Genomic DNA, 22,596 nt, shown 5'->3' on the forward strand with positions numbered 1-22,596 from the left:
GAGTGCTTATGAAAGTGGATTTATTTATTTATTCCAACACTGTTTCTCGTCTGACAGCATGTTAATTAAAAACTTAATGACAGTTGGCAACATTGCACAAAAACCAAAAAGACATCACAGTGAACTGAAACATACCCTTTGGTGGTCAATTCTAAATTTAAGTGTATTTGAAAAATAATAATTAGCAAATTCCTGGACACTAAAAAAAAAAAAAAATCTTCCTCAGGCGTATTTAAGGGTCACTTAACTGAGAACAAACATGCTGTCTCTTAAAAAAAAAAACATAAACATACACATCAGATCAGTATTTTCAGTAAATGAAATGATGCACGCTGGGACATGTAAATTAGGCATATGTAATACTGCTGCTGTATCAGCAGCGAAGGGCAGAAGAGGACAAACTGGCACAAAGTAATTCATGATCATGCGATCTGCAGGTGCAAAACAATAAAGGCTGGTTTTGCACAATTTCTGTGCAATATGGTAAAAAAAAAAAAAAAACACTACAAATAAAAACAAAAACATTGGCATTTAAAGACTCTCCAACTGAATACAGGAGTGGATTAATTAAACCAGTGTCTAATGTTGGAAGCATGCATTTCAGCTGAACAGTCACGTTGAAAAGAAAAAAAAAAGGCTGTAAGACCAGTTATAGTATAATTACAATTCATGAGACATTTTTCTCCGAAGCCACAAATACTAAAGTCAAGGATGCCTGTGGTCTGATTATCACATGTATGAATCCTGTGTAAAAAAAAATAACACATTAATAAATAAAAAAATAAAGAAAATTCAAGTTTAGACACACAGACCATTTTGAGTATGTAAGTAAAAGTGCCTTCATGATGCACCTACCTGATATTGAAAGTGTACTGAAGTGGCCCTATTCCTACAATTAACTACGGAACAAAAATGCATCTGTGATGAGTTTGGCAAATTTGGGAGCAGTGCTTAGAAAGTCAGCAAATTTAACTTCCAAGAAGGGTCAATAATAACAAAAAGAGACAAGAGGAGGAGCTGTTGAATGCAGAAAAATGAGAACACTGAAAATGCTAAATTTGTGCACAAATACAGGCATTTAATGGCTGAACAACGGAAAAAATAGACCCATCTTTCCAGGTCCAAGCCTTTTTCTGCGGTCTTTATCTGATTAAGTGTCTGCTTTGTGTATTTACGCATTATGTGCATATATTTAGTCAATTAAAGCCCACCTCCACTCAAACATTCTTCGCTCATTCTAACCTTGACACTATAATGCAGTTTTTAACTTAATGTAATGATTCATTTCTGCGCTCACTTTGAATCTGAGTTTAAGACATGTGTGCTAGATGATTTTGTGACATCACAACTTGCTTGGAAACCAATCGTCATCCAATATGCAACTTACACAAGAGTGATGTGGAGCCTCCATGCACATACACAAAGAATTAGCTTTTCAGTTAACTTCTGAAATGAACATATTTGCATATTCACAGATTTGTTTTAGAACATTAATGAGGATAAGCCATATCAGATACAAACTATTATTCCAAACAGAGTATTTTTCTATGTTTTAAATCATGTCTGGAATTGTCTCCCTCTTCTGCATCCAGTGGCTCCCATTCTTTTTTCATTCTTTAGTCTTTTTTCTTTATGATTCACTGTATCTACTCTATCTATTCAAAGAAACCCCAAATGAACTGACAAGATGTAGAAACATTGGCACTGTTTCATCCTGTGGCTCGAGTTTAAACCCAGACAAAAAAACAGAAAACACAAACAGTCATGTGACTGGTGCACTGGGGTCGGATCATGAGCAAAAGGCTGAGGCATGGATACACATGAACTGCTGTGATGATCACTTGAGTCCAGGCTTTAACAAAAAAAAACAAAAAACAAAAAAAAGCACAAAAACTGCTCTGAAAACGAAACTTTACATTCCAATATTGAACTGCTTCACACTGCTTTTAACACCAAATACAGTGAGTCACAATACAGGTCGATGAGCAGCGGCTGTTACCAAATGTGGAATCATTACACCGAATGTTTACAAAAGCAAAACAAAACTAAAACGTATGCAATAACTAGATACAGATATATTATGTAAAACTCCCCATGTTTTTTTAAATAGTCTATTTCACTTTCACCGTGGGGGAGAGGGAGACAAATTACTGCACTGGTGTTTGAAAAAGAAATTGGTATAAAATGTGGTGCAATAAATACAAAAAATTTGGATTTGACAGATGAGAGATTAAAAACACTGTACAGAAGTTTGTATTTGTACATTATACTGAACTGGACTGTTGTTATACCATTACGTCTTTATATAAAGCCCAGCCTTGAGGATGTTCTCCAGGTGGAAAATGAAGAAGTGCCTCTCGAGGACACCGAGGACTCTTTTGTACAAAGCCGGGCTGGCAGTCATTCCTTACTTGTGCCAAAAAAACAAAACAGCATTTAGGCCACTTTCCTCAAAAAAAAGAGAAAAAAGAACCGCGCCCAGCACTCTCCACGTTTCTGACCGAGAGGAAAAAAGTTACAACACAGTTTAAATTCCGACGTTACTACAAGAAGAAGAGGTATCCATTTTGAAACACTTGTCTTATGTTCTTTTTATATACATTTCTGTATATGTATGACCTAGCTAAATTGTGTCACGACAAGCTGTGTAAAAGTGCTTTTCAGAAAAGAGTTTGGCAAAACAAAACAAAACAAACAAAAAAAATTGAAGAAAAAAAAACAAAAAAAAAAAAACCCAAAACAAGCATCGAAGTGGTCACAGTACACGACGTTGCTAAAATGAACTGCGTCTGGGCAGTAGTTACTACAGCCAGAATCAAACTTAAGGCTGATTAACAATACTTTAAGACAGCACCAGTGATCACAAGCTGAGCCCCTCCATCTACAATACAAATAACAGTAACTGCTTGGAGGAAATGTGGGAACAGAACTTTATCGAAAAAGAAAATAAAAAGGATCTGTCTTGTGGTTTAAAAAAGCGCTTCCTTCTTCCAGGAACAACCAGAGAGGCGAGGCTCCGTCCCTCCGGATCTTTAAGTACTTTACAATAGTATGAGCCAATTATGTACACAATGGCGAGTGAGACTGGCAATATGAAAATCACAAGTACTTCTGTAATGTCATACCATTACACTATATACCGTTATATTTCACCTTAATAGGACTATTTTCACAAGGAGGTCTGCGTAATGCTTAACACCTAAACAAACAAACATAATACACCACTCACCGAGATGAAGTGAGAGAATCTGTCTGTAAACATTAACAAACATAGATACTGTATATAATTATATTCATCTATACCCATAAGTATATTAAAACCATGTCTAAGGAAGGTTGGAATGTAGTGTGGTCCTGAAAAAATTGCACAAAATCGGTCATTCCCCCCAATCCCGTCCTCCAATAAGAAGAAGAAGAAGAAGAGATAAATGTGACGACAGATCATATCGGGAGTGACGATTGGCTGCAGAGGAGGGCTCGTCTCCGTACAGCCATCCTGTGTATGACATGCCGACCACAGCTTACAGCAGGTAAACAAGGAGAGGAGGAGCGTGGTGGTGGAGAGGTTCAGCTTTACATCTCCTCCTCCTCTTATCTCTTACCTCTCCCTCCACTTCAAAGTGTTCTTCAAAGTGCCGGTAACTGACGACGTGACAACACTTAAAATTTCCACAGCTGTAAAAATAACAGAAAAACAAATGAGGTGGTGGTGGTCTGGGCCCTCCGGTGGGCGCAGGCGAGCTGTAGAGGGCGTTCGTGGTGGTGTTTCATGGCAAGAGAGGAGGGAAAACGGTGCATGATGATGCCTGGACGCTTCCCCTGCTGACGCTCCAGTCGCCACAAATGGCATCAAGGTGTTCGTCTGTGTGTCTCATCTCTGAATCAGGAGCCGTCGCACTGGTCAAAAAGCACTGTATTCCCTTTCATAGCGCGCCGCTTCAGATCAGAGGTGGATCGGAGCCAAGCAGGCCAACAGGAGCGCACTTTACAGGGAATGAGGTATTGAGGGGAGCTGTGGCGTCACTCTGCAGCCGGCTGGCCCGGCTCCGGCTCCGGCTCCTCCTTGACCCTGACGGGGCTCAGGGCGGAGCGGCGCGACTGGGTTGAGCTGGAGTTGGAGCCCAGGGGGCTGACAGGGTTGTGACTGGAGCAACAGGGGCGGCCTTCGAGGGAGGAGGGGGTCAGCGCCCCCGACTCGTGGTCCCGGCAGAACGAGCGAGGGCAGAAATCACAGAGGGACGAGGCCGGGGCACCACAAACGCTGCAGTCGTGCCACGGACATTCCCAACGTCCTGCAGGCAGACACAGAAAGAGCAGTGGTTTTAAACCCACCGAGGTCTCCAGACAAATCTTGGAGAGATAATTATTATTTTTTCAGACAATTTCTTTGCCAGGATATCAATATCTCGAAAGTTTGCCTTTAACTAGCTATGACTTCACTGTCACTGGAAAACAGTGTCAGGATTGATACTAATATACTGATAAAGGAGTATTTTTACACATGCCATCTGAGAGCATCACAGCAGGTACTTTATGCTGCTGAAATGTCGATGAAAAGTATCTGTGAGATTTCGACACTCTGCATCTATAGATTTAGTGGATTCACAAAGCCGCACACAGGCTCAATTAGTCATTACCGTATGGTGGCTTGGTGAGGTTGAGACACAGCAGGTGGTACGCCTTCGGACAGTCCTTTCTGTCACACATCACCAGCTCGCCTCCCTCTCCGCAGCGGAAACAGAAGTACTCGTGCGTGTGTTTGCCCTCCGGCCGCAGCTTCCGCTTCTTCGGCTTCAGTTTGGCGTTCCTGGCCTTCTCCTCTTTCTCCATCACCACAGCGCTCTGGAGGACACATTACAAGCAGATTAAAATGCCATCAGACACAGCTTCCAAAAGCCAGGGTCGCTCTAGGACTGGATTCAGGCTGATGAGGAGAGGTTAATGTCCTCACCGATGGCTGCACCCCAAGGAATCCAGAGCAGTTGTCTGATCCACAGTGACAGGACGTCCTCCTGTTGCCCACACAGTGCAGGTTGTAGTTGAAGGTCAGCTCTGTGTCTGCAGGAACACCGGGGACAAGAGTCACATCATCCAGCTTGATCTGAGTGCATGTAACACATATGTTGGCATGTAACAGAGTATATGTGAACTCACCTGGCTCGATGTCGCAGAGGGCAAAGAGTCCAATGCGAACGTCTCCGTTTACCGTCCACTTCTGTGTTTCACAGTTTGGGCTGCAGCTGTGGTTCATAAACCGAGCCGAGTTTCCTTTCGGGCCGGCGTCTATCACACGATCCTACGATGAAGAGGGACGGACATTAAGACATGAGGGTCCAAGAAACGCTTGGTGGAGTTCTCGCTACTGACCAATGTTTCAGTGTCTCTGATCATGTCACTGTTTTTTACCTTGGTGAGGGTGAGCATGTAGAAGTTGGTCACGTGATTTTCATGGGCGCGTTTGATTCGCTGCTGGCACTCCTCGGAGTCGATGACCTCTCCCACATACTCACACACAAAGTCACCCTGGAGCAAACAACAAAGCAAATTTTTACAGTGTTTTAGGAACACACAGTCAATCTCATTTAAAATGACAATTGATGTGAAGGGCAGTAATCAACTGTTCACTGGTTCCAGAACCATTGAACCGTTTGAATTGACAGTCTGATCATTAGGTCGACAGGTATTTGACTGTAGGAACAAGGTCATTGCCAACTTTAAATAACCAGATCACCCAGAGAAAGACAATGGCGATGTTTTATGCATTTGTGTGTCTGGAAAGTTAGCACAGAAGATTCAGTGATGCATCTCTCTTTCTGTCACTTTCTACTGTCACTTATCTACTATGCAAATCTTGACTGCTTATCCAATATAACACTCTGAAGGAAATTGTGACCTGTAGCCTGTGCCAAGAAGCCCCAGATGAACAACCTGCAGTTGCAGGGAGTCTTGGCACGATTTGGTATTCAATTTGACATTAGAGGTTGATTTTAATATTTGACTACTAAAATTTGACTTTTAAATGTCTGCTTTGTATAAGTGATCATATTATAGGAAGCCGGTTAAGACAAAAGCTTTATAATCTAGCTATCCATGATTTAGAATTGGTTAACTTCACACCCACCTTCCTGAGGGCCTGGTTGGTCCTGAGGCCCCAACCACGGCCGTCTGTCTTTACAACTTCTGTCTCTGCATACAGCCGCTTGGAGAAACCCTGGTTCTCACAGCTGTCTCCTGCAGGACACACCTGACAGCAACAACAACAACATGTAAGAAAGTTAAGAGATGCAATTTGATATGACAGTCTTGCAGTTTTTATTGCTCAAGATACGAGAGACAAACGGACCAAAACAAACACGCACACAGACCTGTGGATGACACTCGTACTGCAGCATGCGGTTGAGACACTGGGAGTTGATGCTGCAAGGATGCTCATCTGTTGGTCTGCAGTTGCATCGCTGGATTTCTGACAAGTCAGCTACGTGCACCTGCACTTTCCCTACCGGTTTGTTGGACTGTCACAGGAAAACACAGCACCATCAGAATAAGTAAAAACACTCAAGATTGATTGAATAGAAATTCAATATTTTCACATTACATCACATTACCTTGATGAATTTGTAGGGTGGAGGTTTGCGAGAGTTACGTTCCTGCTCTAGAGCCTCCCTGCTCTCCCTCTGTGCCTTTAGCTCCTGAAACCGCCGAGCTGCTTCTTCCAGAGCTAAAACACACCAACAGTATCTCTGAAACTCATCCTTCCTACAGCTTTAAAGGATGAAATCGCAACAGATTTGTCTCGAAAATAGAAGGAAACTTTCTAGGGTAGAAATTACCTTTCTTGAAGGTTTTGTTGATGTTGATCTGACCCGTGACAAAGTTCTTGTCATTCTCCACATAGGGGAAGACGCGGCCCTGGTTGATCCAGTAGTAGTCGTGGGAGCCAAAGAAGAAGACAGGGAAGTCACCGATATCGTGGCGAAGGCTCTGAATGTTTGATGGCACCAAGCGAGGGTTGCAAATCTCTGCTGGCCACCACCTGCAAGGGAACAGGACAGGGACATTCTTCAATGAGGAGAAAAGATGAGTGTTGTAAAAACAAGTGATACAACGTATAATCTGAAGTTATTACAGCCCCGGGGTAGTGTCACACCTGCACAATAGTGTTCAAAACTTACTTATTACCTATAACTTACTCATCTTTGTTTTATGACAATTTGTTTCTGGTGGCATAAATTGTTCCTCAAGCTCTTGCAAAATTACATCTCAGATATCATTTCTATGAAACTATGACCAATAAAGAGCTGTTTTTGGCACATAATCATTCTTCTTAAATGGAAAAGACATCATATGTGTCCCACTACCACGTTTTAATATAGTACGGTGCATGCAGACTAGAAACTCCTGCACAAATATTAAAGAGCATGGCTCAGTCAGTGTGAGACAAGAAAACACCACTGCTGTGCTCTGCTTAACGTTTCCTGAATACCTGCATGTATAATGTCACATCCTGTTTCAGTGTCAGGTGCAAAGCAGATTTGTTTCACTGAACCTATTGACGTCAACTAATGCTATGAAAATACCAAAACCAACAATACATTAGTCTCAACCTGCCTGTGATTCTCAGCCTATTTGTTCCTATTGAAGTCATAACTCTTGAAAATGGGTCACAAATATATAGTTCCACAAAAAAAAAGCTTAATAATGTCTTAAAACAGCTCAGCACTGTCATTTTTGGCAAAATTTACTCAAACAAGAGAGAAGCATTAATTTGTCTGGAACTATTTTCAGCTATTTATTGATCCACATGTGGTGCTCAGGTAAGTATTTACAGCAGAAGGATGGTGTATGTATATGCCTATTCATTGTAACACAGGGACGTGTCAGCCAGTGAAACAGTGTAGCTCAGTTATGTGTTTTTAATAGTTTTTGGACAACAATGGAGCTGTGTGGCACAAAGGCTCATCAGCAGACTTATCCTTCAAATGTAACCATACCATAAACTGACAGTGGCACAAGCCTCAGCAGTCTATAATCGGTGCTCTCTGCGTACCTGTAGTTGCCCAGTTTGACCCAGACAATTTGTTTGTAGTGAGGTTTCTTCCCTGCCCTGCAATCACTGCAGGACCACGCCCCCTCCGGCATCTCCATCTCCAGACACTCCGGGTGGAAGGAAGCCGGGCAAGAGTCGCAGCACAGCAACTTGCCTCCTACATTTGTATGGATGTACACATGTTTGGGTGTGTATGTATATGTACGTGTGTGTTTGTGTTTGTGTGTTTGCATGCGTTGTGGGAAATTGATATGCAAAGAGAGGAGGAGTGTATGATTAGGTGATGCACCTTTAAACCTGGTCAAACTCTGAATCTTATTTGCAGACAAGCCCAAGGGAAGTATAAATACTATAAAGCCAATGAATAAAGCACCAAGGCATAATTTTTCAAAATGTAGTGTGATAAATAGTGAAACCATGTCCTTGTAGGGAAAACAACTCCCATAATAATATCTGGTCAGTATTCTGAAATTTAAAAACTAAGGCCAGGAGCTTTTTGCTTGAGTGAAGGCTCTTGTGAGAGCCACACTATGTGAAAAGCTGAACATGGTATGGGGTTCTCAGGTCAGTTACAAGTTTTATTGCAGCAGTTACAGCATGTCTGGTAATCAGATTCAGAGCACTGTACCAAGACCAGTCTATGGGAAAGACATGCGGCAGCACAGGAATAAAACCAGCCAGCAAGTTAACAGTTAATCAGGGTTATACTCAAACAAATTATTGGCAAAAAGCAGGCATGCAGTCCTGCCAGTAAAGCAAACTTTTCCCATCACACATGTTGTATCCTGAAGAGACCAGCTTGTATGGAATCATATATTTTCATAACATTGCAATTTGCAAAATGTTTTTCTTTCTTCAATAAAGCATCACAACTTTAAAGCGAGTAATTTCCCTATTCTCGCACTTGGTAACCTATAATTGCTTTATTGTACTCAAATCTATGCCTGATTGGGATTATATTCCATCCAAGGCAGGTCAAAGCTCAAGACAATGGGGTGAGCAAAAATTTCATTTCATCAGAAAATTTCAAAAAATAAAACTCAGCTGCAGTCAGCATAAAAGAGGTGAGTCTGGACAAGGCCTTTCAAATCAAAAACAAGCCCAGAGTGCTGAAGCAGAGAAGCAGTGCGCCACCAGCAGCGATAAGATCCACAAGCCACAGACAGAACCTGAACTAATCCAGAGCATCCTGCATCAGGGCATCATACAGCAGTTTCAGTAGAGGAGGTTTGATAACCAATTATATTTTCCATTTAGAGCATCTTTACTGCAGAGATATACATCCAGATTGACTGTTCATGCACAGCACGAACCAATCGCACAACGGGCCTCGTGCAAGAACCACAGTACGAACAGATTTGTTCTTCAGTAGAACAAGTGATTTAAGAGAACTTTTCTTGTAGTTAGAATTTTTTGCTTTTAAGGCATGAACAAAATTCACGAGCCGTCCAGATGAACAGATAGTCGGTCTTTCGCCACAGGAAGAAAAAAACACTTTCAGAATCATCATGTCTTAATCAAAATTAATTTGGAGTTTAAAAATGAAGCCGAAATCAACAAAAATAAAATCCCTCAACAAAAACAATTTACTACATAGACCAAATTATTTACTGAATGGCATTGAATGATAATATATCATCCGTCTCCGTGATGTCACCTTCTCTTAAGTCATGGACCACTTTGCTGTAGTGAGACATTTACTAGTTTAAACCATTCCCTCTTAAATGTGGAGGTTAATTCTTGACCTTGGGAACAGATATACTGTGATAAAAGTTCTAAGCCCACCACTTCCAATGCCACACCTCATTCGACCTTTCTGACAGCAGGACATTAAGCTTTTGTTTTTGCGTGAAAGTTGCTTGCATGCTAATGATGATCCAGTGAAAAGGTGACATTCAAGAGCAACGATCCTTTTAACTTGTCATAGTAGGAAAAGCACAGGTTTTACTAACAACATTAATGATGGCTGTTCTATTCAGGTGTCCCAGGGAGTCATGACAGTGTTACAGTGAGCCAGCATGCACAATACCAGGACCCTGAAACTGAAGCAGCTAAACTGAATTAATTTTGTTATCTATGCCTGTGCTTTTCCCACTGCGATGTGTCAAAATGTCTGTGAAAAAGGGAAATTTACAACAGGTTTAATTCGATAAATCCAACCCCCTCATATTCCCCCTGAAAATAGAGATTTGGGATAATAATACCAACTGTTCTTGCATGAGGCCCATTGTCATCTGTTAATGTGTCAGGGAACTTGGCTGAGGTTACTTTGCGCCACTCTGCATTCATATTAACTGCATGTGAAACCAGTTAATTAATTTTGCACCTCAAGGCGTTGAAATGAAAGATGCGTACAAAGGGGAAACTAAATCAGGACAGGAGCAGGCACAACACAAACACAGACCAGTGGGACAAAGGAGAAAGAGAAAAACTGTGCAGTTACCTTTCCCAACATTCTTTTTGGTAGCTGACGAAGGAGAGGGAATCATAGGTAATTTCAACTCAGCACGATTTGACTCAGTCAGAAGGTAGTGGGACTTATAGGCATATGAACTTAATATGGTGTCAGTAAGGTCTTGCACTAACAGCCCTACACAAGACACACAGGAAGAGACGGGGGGTAAGCCGCAGTCAAACTCGAAAATTACCCAAAATTCACAAAAAGAAGACAAAGAACAAACACACACGCACAGTCTCTCTCACACACATGCACACACACACACACAGAAGAAACAAGTAAAACAAGGTTTGTCCCAACACAAAGAGGCCAAACAATGCACTCAACTTCAACAGGCAAAAAAAACATCAGATCTAAACTCATCGCCATCCGGGACAGATGGGATTCTTTTAAGTGGAGTGCAGTGTAACAGCCTGGATCATTCATAGTATTAGTATTGTGATGGAAAACAAACATTGCATTTCACAGCACTGCTATTCATGAACAACAATGCCAAACATGAAACACGTAATATTAAAAGATAAACTAGCAAAACACAAAATATCTCAACAACGTATGTGAGTTTTTAGTTTTCACTCATGAGATGTTACCACAGCAAAATGATTTTACTCCAAAAAAAAAAAAAAGACAAACAAAAACAAAAAAAGATGCAAGAACTACAATCATGAAGGCTGATCAGGTCCTGTTGGAGCTCCAATATGAAGTGCAAGTAAGATGACTGATCTTTTGTCACAGGACTGAAATCAGCCAGTGGAAGTAAAATCATCAAGTGTGGTGTAATTAAGAACGTCCACATCAGTCTGCTCTGTCTGTTCAGGGTCACTGGTGGATCACAGCTGCAGGAGAGGAAGGCTGTTAGCATGTGCTGCTGTGAGAGCTTACCTCTGGCACACAGGAAGCACCAGCCCACGTTGACAGGGGACGTGAGGAGGCCGTTTCTCTTGGCGCTGCCGTGGCTACTGCAGATCATGATGTGGTGGGTGAGGACGACGCTGCCTGCCGCCACGCAGCTGTCTCCGGTGTGATAGGCCACCGGACAGCGGATACAACGCATCAGACGACCTGGGTGGGAAGCAAAGGGGAGGGGGAGAGGATTCAGTGACCTCTTTACATGTACAAAGTTTTTGTGAACTGCTCAATCCATCACATGAGTCATGTAGTTGTGATACAGTACAGGACACACAGAGAGCTGTAAAAAAAAGTTTTTATAATAAATTAGGTCAGATTCCTTTATGGGTTCCAGCTGTAATTAACGGAAATCAAAAGTAAAAAAACACAAACACTTGGTACTTTTTTTGGCATCTAAGACAATGAAGACTTCTGTCTTCAGCTGTTGAAATGTAATTTTTTTCTGTGTCAACACTGAACATTCACACTTGATGTTTTAGACCAGTGGTTCCCAACCGAATTCCCCCATCACACTGGACGTAAAACTCACCAACAACCACTAACATCTGGCTTTTGTCTTGAGTGGAAAAGGGCACTATCGTCATTCATTCCCGGGTCGCATGACTCTGCAGTAGTCACCAGTATTTATCAGCTGCAGCGCCGATCGGCAGTGATGGAAACACGACACCCGGCTGGACGCGCTAATTTTTGCCACTTTTCATGCAATGCCATGACAAGTATTAAAGTTCTAGGCATTGACGCACAAATAGCCAGGAACATTATTTATTGTTTTTTACAGTTTATGGGAACAATGTGCAAAGCCGATTTTGTTCTTCATATCATGCAAGATGCAACGCTGGAAGACAGCGAGGTGAGAGAGCATCTCATAACTTGAGTTGATGTTGAGTTGTAGTACTTACAGTATGGCTTCAATCAGACACAAATAGCATTAATCCTGCCTGGTGTCAAAGATACAAATTGTACTTGATGGTGTCACAGTGTGATAAAGGTTTTCCAAAGCATTTCCATGCCGTTCTTTGGCACTTTAGCATCTGAGGGTAATTTTTAAACCACAAGATACCAAAACACAGTGCATCTCTTCCCTCTCCTGGAGGGAATATTTCCAGCAGGATAATGCACCATAAAATAAAGACATTTCCAGGAACAAGGTGAGTACTTCATAACAGCCTCCAGGTGCCTCTCACCTCAAACCAAACAGAGCACTTTTACTTTAAGGTGGACCTGGATGTTCTTGGCAAGATTCTGTCATCAAACATTCTGCAGGAAATGCAGCACAAGATTTCAGTCAAGGTAACGTGGCAGCATTTTGGTTGTCCTCTCTTCCTGTGGCTAATTTCCCTCAAGAAAAACACATGATGGCTTATTTCTTCCTCTTGCACTTCTCTTTTACTAACAGGGAAGTGCAGTCTTGACCCTTGAGCTCATTATTTCAGCTTTTTTGTACTGGTCAATATCATCAGCTAGAAAACATAGTGGAACATGACAGTTTCGTTTTTCATAACACTCTGCTGACGTAGCAGAAGCTTCTACTGCAGACTCAAACAGGAAATCAGAGAAGCTGAAAAACAAAGCAGGAGCCATTTTACCTTTACTGGCTCGTTGCAGGTCTCTCTCCAGGCAGCAGGTAGAGCAGCTGTGCTGGGGGCAGCAGAAGCCTCCGCCTGTACTGCTGGTGGCACCCGGGAGCTTACGGACACAATCCTCGTGGTAGTAACAACCACATCCAGACACAGAGCAGCGTGTCACCTCCCGGCCCACTGTTTTACAGCTAAAACAAGGATGATTGCCTAGAAAAAGAACGACAGAGAGCCTGTGATAGTGATGAGCCAAACACAACTGATGTGGTAGGGGACCTGTATTCTGATTCGCTCACCATTTCTACATTCCGAGCATGTGAATCTGCCTTCAGGTAGCGATGACAGACCAAGACACTCCAGGTGAAACTGTCTGTTACAGTCACCTTCACACACCACCAAACCCTCTCCATACACCTCACAGATCTACACATAAACACAACGTTGGTTAGAGCATCATATAACTCAATGCCTGTAAGCTTTTAGAAAAGTGAGTGTAGCAGAGAGGGATCATGAGCAGCGCTGACCTGGCAGACGGTGTCTCTCTTGCCGGTGCTGCTGTCTTGACGAGACAAGCCGGAGTCCACAGACTGAGTATCTGAAGCATCTGCATCTGCTGCTGCTGGACTATCAAGACTCTTCCCAAATAAACCCTGTGAGATAAAAAGAAAGGGCAAGTGTGTTGACGTGTTTTGTGTTTTTTCAATCTTATAAAGCACAAATTAATCCAAATGTGTTTGACTACTCTTGTTTGTGTCATTTCTGCTTATAAAACACCTTAAAGAATAAATCAAAACCACTGCAGATTTATTTTCTGTTGATTCATCGACTGTTTCAGCTTGAGTTATTAGGTTGTAATGAGCAAAAAAAATAGCAACAGTCCTGCACATTGCTAAATAAATTCATAAATAACTCAACTAACTGACGTTAAACAGACACTGATGATTTCTGGTCTTTTAAATTTTGAATTATGCAATGTAAACATCTCTGCAAGTAAGGTAAATGCTGTGAGTATATTCCAACTTTTGCCTCTGGATGTATGTTTATACATATTCTGTGTGCAGGAAACACAGTATTTTTCTCTTCATGCTTGTGGGTATTTCTCTAGATGTTTTCTAAGCCTACCTGTGGGTCATTAAGGCCTCTAGAGTCAGAATCAGAGGTGTCTCTGTACTGCGAAGAAGCCATCTCCACATCTGTTGACGCTCTGCTTCGTTTCTTCAGGGGCTTGCAGGCATCAGAGATCTCACTGGCTCCTAGAGGATCACATAGGGGTAGCAACAAAAAAGAAGAGAGATTTCACTTCCCTTAAGTTAAAGGGGTTTCCACCACAGAGGTTCACAGAAGGCATGAAAGAACGATCTCCTACCTTTCTGCGAACCCGTCCTCAGTGTGGTCTCAGGAGCCATCTCCGCCTGTGGGATGTTAAACACGGAAGCTTAGGTTATCTCTGTGGCAACTTTGATTAATTCATTCAACTGGTGTACTGATAGAGAGGAATAAAAAGTTGAATCTAGGTCAACTTTGCTGCAATGCAATACAATGTTCTATACATTCAAGCACACATTCCTGGTATATTACTGTGTAAACAGTAATTCCACTGTTTACCTGACAAGTAAACAGAACAAGAAAATATTATTAACTGAAGCAATATGTCCTAAACAACACTTCTTGGATTTAGTTTTTTAATATTTGGGCCAATTTTGCCTTTATGTGATAGCTGACAGTGTAGAAGAAAAAGGAAAACTGTATATCGGAAACATACCGAGTTAAAATCAATCTGAACATTACAATTCTGCTGTTTTTGGTGCGAACCCCGGGTTATCTGGGAAGGACTGATACCTGTTCCTTTTTGGTTTTCTTCTTCGGGACGGGATCGCTGCCTCTCTCTGACTCAGACCTGCTCCTGACTGAGCGCCGCTGCAGCTTCCTCTCCTGAGAACCTGAAAACACAGAAGAATATTGAGCTGCATCTCGTACTCAGACGTCAAATATTCATCAGAACTAAACACCCTGCAGGTCTGTGTTTTACCAACCATGTGGACTACTGTGGTGTGATCCAGGAGAGGAGGTCTGCTGCATTCCTCCCTCCTCACTCCTTCGGCTGGCGGGGGAACCTCTCCTCTCCTCCCCTTCTTCCTCCCCTTCGTCCCCGTCTTCCTCCTCCTCAGGACTGGGCTCAGGTTTAGCTCTGCTGTCCTGTTGAAAGTATCAAAATTTGAAATATCCTTACACGATAACTGTGTCATGTAAACATTTTTCTGTCCGACTGACTCACACCAACCTCAGGGGAGCAGTATCCCAGGTCAGGCTGCCTGGCCTCTCTCTCCACTCTCTCCTCCTTCTCTTCTTCTTTGTCTTTTTTCGGAGACGATGCTGCTTTTTTTTGCAGGAGAGGCCAGTCACACTTTGTAATCTCCACGTTCAGCCTCTTCATGGTGATGGAGAGAGGCAGCAGCTTTCTGGCGGCTGCTGTTTTCCAGGCCCTAACTGGCGGCGGCGAGTCCTGCCGTGCTCGTGCATCACAACCAGTGTTCTGGTTCGGGGAGCTGATCTTACGCTGGTCCCCCCTCTGGTTCTTCTCCTCATTTGAGGTCTGGGAGTTCGTGTTGTCATCTGTGTTTGAAACGCTACACTGTCTGCGTGGCAGCTGCCTTCGCGGTGGCTGCTCTCTGTCTGGTGACTTCACCCCTCCATCTTCCTTCTTACTGACCGAGCCGCTGGAGCGCCGGTTTCGTTTCTCAGCTCTAATGTTGGGCTTCTTGGTGGGCGGGGCATCATTAGGGTCTGGGTCAACATAGATGAAGGTGTAATTGTCAATTCGTTCCTGCCGTGTCATCACGAAAGCATCCTCAGCATGGCCCACGCCCACCTCCCACTGAGAACGCTCGCGCTGAGGAATAGGCTTCAGAAGCTGGAGAAGAAAGCATCAAAAAGATACAAAACAAATGGTGAATGTTATTTCTAAACTTATCAACACTGCCTTACCTAGACAGGTACTCGTACTAGCATCCATGATGGTTTAAAAAAAAGACTCTGTAATTCAAAAAACGTACATGGGATAATTTCGATAATTTGATGATACAATGCATCGAGCTGGCTAGTGTCTGAGAATTAAAGGATGAAGTTTAATGTTGAACTGTAAAATACCTCTGGTCACAAACTGACAGCTGCATTTGAGGGGTTCTTCATCATACTCCACTATATGTCTATATATAAACAGTATATATGTTATGTATAGTAATAGCAGATATCATAGTCACTCCTACAGCTTTGCATCAGTCTTAAAAGTCTAGTATATGATTCAGGTTCTACTTCTACCAATAATATAATCTTTGTCTACACCTCTTGTATATGATATATACAAGAGGTAATATATACCTCTTTACTACAAAAAACTTGACTCCTAGCTGCATGAAATTCTTTACTGCATACATTTCAAACAAATTCAGTTTTTAACATAAATCTTTGGTTGACTAAATCATAAAACATATAAAGCCAGACTCAATTTCCATAGTCTTTATATTTCATCAGTCTGACATTATTTCTTAGATGCATTCATACGCACTTTGTGTTTCTCTACAGGGTTTGTGGCCTTGCGCAGAGTCTCAGCCTGAAGCTCTTCAAACTGTTGCTTCCCCTGGTACATGACTATCCTCTTCTCATGGATCCACGCTCGCTCAGCGACACTACCGAAGAACTGGACGTGATACTCTCTGTGACCTGCAAAGAGGCAGTGAAAGGAAAACAAGCTGTGGTGTTTGTGTCCTTCCACATACATACATTTGTGAAAGAAAAGAGGCGTGAGTGTTAAGACTAATTTTTGGTGCGCGTGTGCTCGTACCTCTTGTGTTGATGCGAGTGTGGACCTTCATCTGCGGGTCAGAGGAGACCATGCAGGGCCACCAGGGGTAGGTGCCCACTTTGGACCACACAAGATCTCCTATCACAAACTCCTTACAGAAGCCCGTCTCCTGGATCACTGACGGGTGATGATGGACCTTCGGAACCTAAACGTGAACATGGACAAATACGTTTAGCACAATCTGCAGTCATCCGTGTGCAAAGAGTCCAAACTGCTGTGGAGAGAGAACAGTTGTACTCTTGCCTTAGGCGTCTTTGGTTCAGTTTTGATAACGGTCTTCGGAGGCTTCTCTGTCTGCGCTGGGGGTGTTTCTATCGGCTCGGGCTGGATCCGGATGTCCTCTGTCTGGCCTGTAGTACCTGGCTGTGTTTGGCTCTGGTCCAGGCTCTGTTCCTGGACCTGTAGTTGCAGCCTTGCACTCTTTTTCCTCTTCTCCTTCTTCCTCTCATGTCTGCGCTGTATCTGAGCAGCCTCATTCTTCTGAGACTCCTTCTGAAGAAAATAGACAAGGGACATCAGTTAACTTTTTGTGGTCTTTTTTTTTGCTTTTTTTCTATAAACTTAAATCAGAAATGACTCTCTCTGTCTGCTGTCATCAAAACTTCCTCAGATATCCACTTCCTACCTGCTGTTGAGAAGACGATTAAAAGTAAACCAAGACTCCCAACGGGGTAACAATTCTATATGAATAGTAACTGGAGAGATTAGACTTTAGTGTGCGATGTCATTTTGCTGTGGTTCAATATACACCACTGTGTAATGTTCTATGCTGTTGTTTGTATTTAGAGCCAAAACATACAGTCGTTTTAACCGAAGGACAAATTAATCAGCAACAATTTTGATAATGGATCAACAATTAAAACCAAAAATGCAGGTAACAGCCTCTAAAACATGAAGAATTCCTGCTTTTTTATGATCTTGCATACAAATAAGCAGTGTTTTTGGGTGAAGAGCTATTATTTGGAGAAAGCACACTACTTGAAGACTCCGGAAACTTCTTATCTGCATTTTTCATTATTTTCTGGCATTTTACAATTAACCGATTACAAGATAAAGCATTTGTTTAATCAACAAATAAATAATTGTTAATTGCAGTAGTGTATGCAGGTAAATTGTACTTTTAGTTCCCCCTTTCAACAGTTTGGGAATAAAGTTGATGTCTCTGTACAATGCCTCAGATGTATCTGTAGTTAGTTCATGTTTATTTGGTCTGGGATGAATAAACTTGAAATGATAAATTAATTTATTGTATAATTTTCTGATGCAAATTATGTGTTAAGAGAGGCATAACAAATGAGATGCAGTGATAGGATAGGGTGAGGGTTGAGGTAAGGTCAGTCGGCTATTAGCCGCTCCTTATTTGAGCACAAAGAGTGACAAAGACTGTTGCAGATTAAGTATTTGGTGATTGACTAACTGATTATGCAACTAATCATTTCAGCTTTAAGGTCAAGTATAAATGTTTTTTTTTTCCATAACGAAGAACATTTCTGACCACAGTGTCTTCAGTGGTAAATACAGACCTGTGTGTTTGTGTGTGTTAGACTAACTTAAACATGCATGCATTACCTGCAGTTCTTGCAGCAGGTCTCCACACAGCGCAGATTCAAACAGCTCTTTTCCGTTCTGATACGTCTTTATGATCTTCAGCTTGATCTCGGGAGAGCTGGTTTTCTTCAGCACCCCACCAGGGGTGCTGGACGGGGTATGAGAGGGTTGGGAAGAGGGGGTACTGTCCACAAGGGAAGGAGGAGGACTGGAGGAGGGCAGGTGTAATGGGGGAGGAGGTGGAAGAGTGTGGGTCATGATGTGAGGCGTCTGGGACAAGTGGTGCTGGGAGGGCAGTGGGGGCAGCGGAGGACTCTGTGGGTGCGAGTGGGTTTGTATGTGAGGTGGGTTTGAGTGGAAGTGGTGCGTGTGGTGGTGATGGGGGTGATGGTGATGGTGGTGGAGGTGTGGATGATGTGTGGGCAGAGGGGGAGACACAGGAGACAAAGGTCTCTCATGGAGGCCTGGACCTCTCAGGACTGTCCCCTCCCCTGGCATGAGACCATGCTCTCCGTAGCTCCGTATGGCCCCGTAGCCATTCGCCGAGCCGTTGGGGAACTGCGAGTACATGGAGAACTTGGCCTGCGGCTCGTACATGCCCAGACCGGGCGGGTAGCCATTGGAGACCTGCGACATGTCCTCCGAGGCCGACGGCGGGTAGGAAAACTCTGCATCCAGGGCAGCATCGTAGGAGGGTCCACCATCCTCGCCCGGGTCACTACCGGTGTCGCAGGTGCCTTCCTGTCTGATGTTGGCTGAGTCAATGAGCTGAGGGGGTTGCTGAATTGTATTTCCCATGATCCCTTGCATGAAAGAGAAGGAGAAATCCATTGTTGGGCTCCTGCATCCTTAACTGTCTTTTTCTTTGACTGGACCTGTTGACAGAGATATGAAATTAAATGCGATGGAGATAAGTAAGTAATGCTTTACTTAAATAGCACTTCCTAAAACACAGTTATAAAGTGCTTCACACATGAAAAGATAAAAATGAATAAACAGATAAGGTAAAAAAAAACATTACAAAATAAAACACAGCACAACGAGAGACAGACCAGACAACAAAAAAGCAAAAAACAAAAAAAATCCCACAAAGCCCGGAATGGAGATCTATACAAAAGCTTGCCTATACAAATGTGTTTTTATAGGTAGGCTCCAATTATATCATTATCACTAAGACAACTACATACTGTGTTTTCAAATTATCCAAATACCTTGTTCAAGATTATCTCATTTATCCTTTACAAAACTCTAAGAAATTATAAAACATGTAGCACCAGACTGACATTACCTATTACACATCTAGTCTCTGCATGACACTTTTTGGTCCCTTGCTGACCCCCCACCCCCCCAGTTTCTGCCACTGTCTATGCATTATTTATGTATGTATCTTTTGTGTAAAGTGCCCATCAGGTCAGTGCATACTGCAGACCACACAAGGCAGCTTCATAATATTTTGCCCAGAGGCCCAGAAACGTACCAGAGCTCCTATTCTGGGACACTACCTGCCCCTGGTTGCCCGGATGTGTCAGTTGGTTTGTGGTAATTTTATCAAACAAATGTATTTAGGAAGGAAGTAGATTTTGACCCAGGAAACATTTACAGCTAAGACGGGGCCTCAAGATAAAGTGAAACTGTAGAACCAGAGGATCCTGTTGGCCTTGTGGTTAGGACGCATGCATGTGTAACATGTAAATGCAACATCTCCAGTGTGAATCCAGCTGAGTACCTTTGCTGAATGTCATATTCCTCTACTCTGTCTGAATCTATAGTGGTAAACAGTTCAAAGCTAATCTTTTAAAAATACATTGTGCTTTAATGGTGCATATTTGCAAACAATTTGTGTGTGTGGAGAAGAAAATCATTTATGTTGCACCTTCCTGAGAGTACTCACAGTTTCGTCCAAATCTAACCTGCTGAAATGTTAAGTAGTGGATAACCACTTCAGTAGTGTTTCAAGCAAAGATTTATTGGTTCCTGCACCTCACATGTGAATATTTGTTGACTTTTCAGTCTTAACTAATAGCAAACTGAATATCTTTGAGTTTCGGGCTGTTGGTCAGACAAAACTACCAATTACATTATGTTGACTTCGGCTCTGGGGAATCTGGGATCGGTCATTTCTCCCCTTTTTAATAGCCCCAATGACTAATTGATGCACTAAAATAATCTGCAGATTAATCATTAATGAAAAATGATTGTAAACTGAAGTTGTGAAAACCTCAGTGAGCTGTCTAAATGTTGGATGCCAGTGGACAATAAGTGGACGTGTGTGGTCAAACTCTGTCCAAAAACAGGGCTAATCCACAGTCAAAATCACCATCACTTATCTGAAACTTGCTCTCAAAACACGAAACAAACTCCAAGCAGCTTCTGCTTCTACCTGAGGAGTTTTGCAGGCTCCTCTTTCATAGCCATTAATCATCCGTGTGGTGGTGGTTTTCACAAGCTATAGATCATTTGGAGTTTTTATTTCATCAACACAAACACATGGTGGCCTGCTAACACAAACAAAACAAAGAACAGCTACGCTGTCTGGCTTGCCCTCTTATACTTGACACTCGTAATGTCTATCGTGATTCATTCATCAGGTTAATATGTGGAGGCTCGTATGTTCACGCTGAATACTCTGATTGTGGCTGAATTTGTGAGGAGACTCGCGCTGCCCAGCATTGCCAAAGATGGACAGCGGTGATGTAAACATCCACAAGGTGTCAACTAACGGTCACTAGCTCCATATATCGACCTGTGGTGTTATTGTGGGGTTTCTATCTGCTGTGGTAAACATAAATACTTGGTTAAAAATGTGTGGTTGTATTCAGAAAGACTACGCAGACCAAAATGTTTCACTGAATGAGCTTATAGCTTTATGCGATGTTAGCCTAAAGCTACCTGGCATCAAATGGATTGTCTTTGAAAAGATGTGAACCGTTTCAGCCGTTAGAAAAACAAACACGACACGGGAATAGGAGCCTTTACATTGTGGCACACACGACTAAACGTTTCCAGGTATTGTTTATCCGTTTATGAGCACCACACATGGAACAAGATGAAAGAGAAAGCTAGTGTTGGCTAGGCTAACATTCCATTGCCAATATGGCTGCCTTTGCCCCTTTAAATCAAATTGTCTGGCGTGATTATACCTCCATCACTGGCGGTTTGGAGAAATGTGCCTGAAAATAAGATAACTATGACCAAAAACGGTCCGTGTGGAGACAGAGGGGGAGACAACAACATGCACCAACAGCAGCAGCAGCTTTGGAAAACACGCTTATCGCTAAAGAGGAGAGCAAAGGAGCAGCACAGATTTTGATGCCGAGTCGAGAGATGCAGGGAAATGAAAAAAAAAAGTCAATACCTTCAGCGTGTCCCATTCTAAACACATACGCCAGCCAGCAACGTTTCCTCGTTTAATCTATAAGAAAAAAAATCAAAAAAATCCTGTACTGTGGATAAAGCCCAGGCCTTTCCTTTCCGTTTTAACGCAATTCTCAACAGAGAGGAGGAGGGGGTTGTTACGCTATCTGGTCGCTGCCCAATCCCAATGCTTGGCTCTTCCTTAATGTAGGGGCTGGAACAGTTACTGAAAACCCCGCTGGAGACAGATTTGTTCAATTCTCGCCCCCCTCCGGTGTGCAGTCCTCTTCATAATAATCTCTAGCTCCCTCTTCCTCTGGTTCAACAAAAGCGTCCAGGTTCTAGTCTAGGCTTGCTCAGTCTACAGCTCAGCGCCAAATCACATAGAACCAGACTGGAGGGGTTTTCAGGAGCACTCCGGGATGTGTAGTTCACTTCTGGCAGCGTACGCTTTAATGAGAAAGAGTGTGGGTGAAAAAAAAAAGGAGTGGTGGATCAAATCGGCCAGTAATAATAGTCACACCTACACTAAAATGAAAGAGGTCATGTGTCATACTTCATTAGAGGAGAAGAATGTTGTGTTGATGATGTGTAAAGAAAAAAAAACAATAAACAGTTGAAAATGTTTTTAATAGTATCATCGTGGTATTTCAAGATGAAGGTTGTGAAAAGAATAATAACAATAATACAAATAATTGTTTTTTCTCCCCTGACCACAGCGCGATGCAGAGGCTGTCGTCACTTTTGCTCCGGCGTCTCTGATTGGCTGTTATGCATCTCCTCGCCTGATCTGCAGCTGGGAGGAGGAGAAAAATACTTGACCTCTCACTCTTCCTCTTTT

General features: G+C 42.6%; 1 protein-coding gene across 1 annotated transcript; it reads right to left on the reverse strand.

Annotated features, from left to right (window-relative positions):
• Nucleotides 1-2,628: 2,628 nt before the first annotated feature.
• nsd3 (nuclear receptor binding SET domain protein 3) lies at nt 2,629-19,232 on the reverse strand. Its single transcript, XM_041937357.1, has 24 exons — nt 18,423-19,232; nt 17,097-17,345; nt 16,833-16,998; nt 16,557-16,711; nt 15,273-15,902; nt 15,025-15,187; nt 14,831-14,931; nt 14,358-14,403; nt 14,114-14,244; nt 13,516-13,641; nt 13,288-13,414; nt 13,001-13,201; nt 11,388-11,567; nt 10,491-10,637; nt 8,048-8,204; nt 6,831-7,033; nt 6,606-6,718; nt 6,366-6,512; nt 6,122-6,244; nt 5,407-5,523; nt 5,155-5,296; nt 4,952-5,058; nt 4,638-4,842; nt 2,629-4,292 (listed from the first exon to the last, which is right to left on the reverse strand). The coding sequence occupies exons 1-24, from the start codon at nt 19,230-19,232 to the stop codon at nt 4,021-4,023; spliced, it is 4,818 nt and encodes a 1,605-aa protein (XP_041793291.1). The 3' UTR covers nt 2,629-4,020.
• Nucleotides 19,233-22,596: the final 3,364 nt, after the last annotated feature.

This window comes from Chelmon rostratus, chromosome 5 (genome assembly GCF_017976325.1).
Source record: "Chelmon rostratus isolate fCheRos1 chromosome 5, fCheRos1.pri, whole genome shotgun sequence".
Classification (NCBI taxonomy): domain Eukaryota; kingdom Metazoa; phylum Chordata; class Actinopteri; order Chaetodontiformes; family Chaetodontidae; genus Chelmon; species Chelmon rostratus.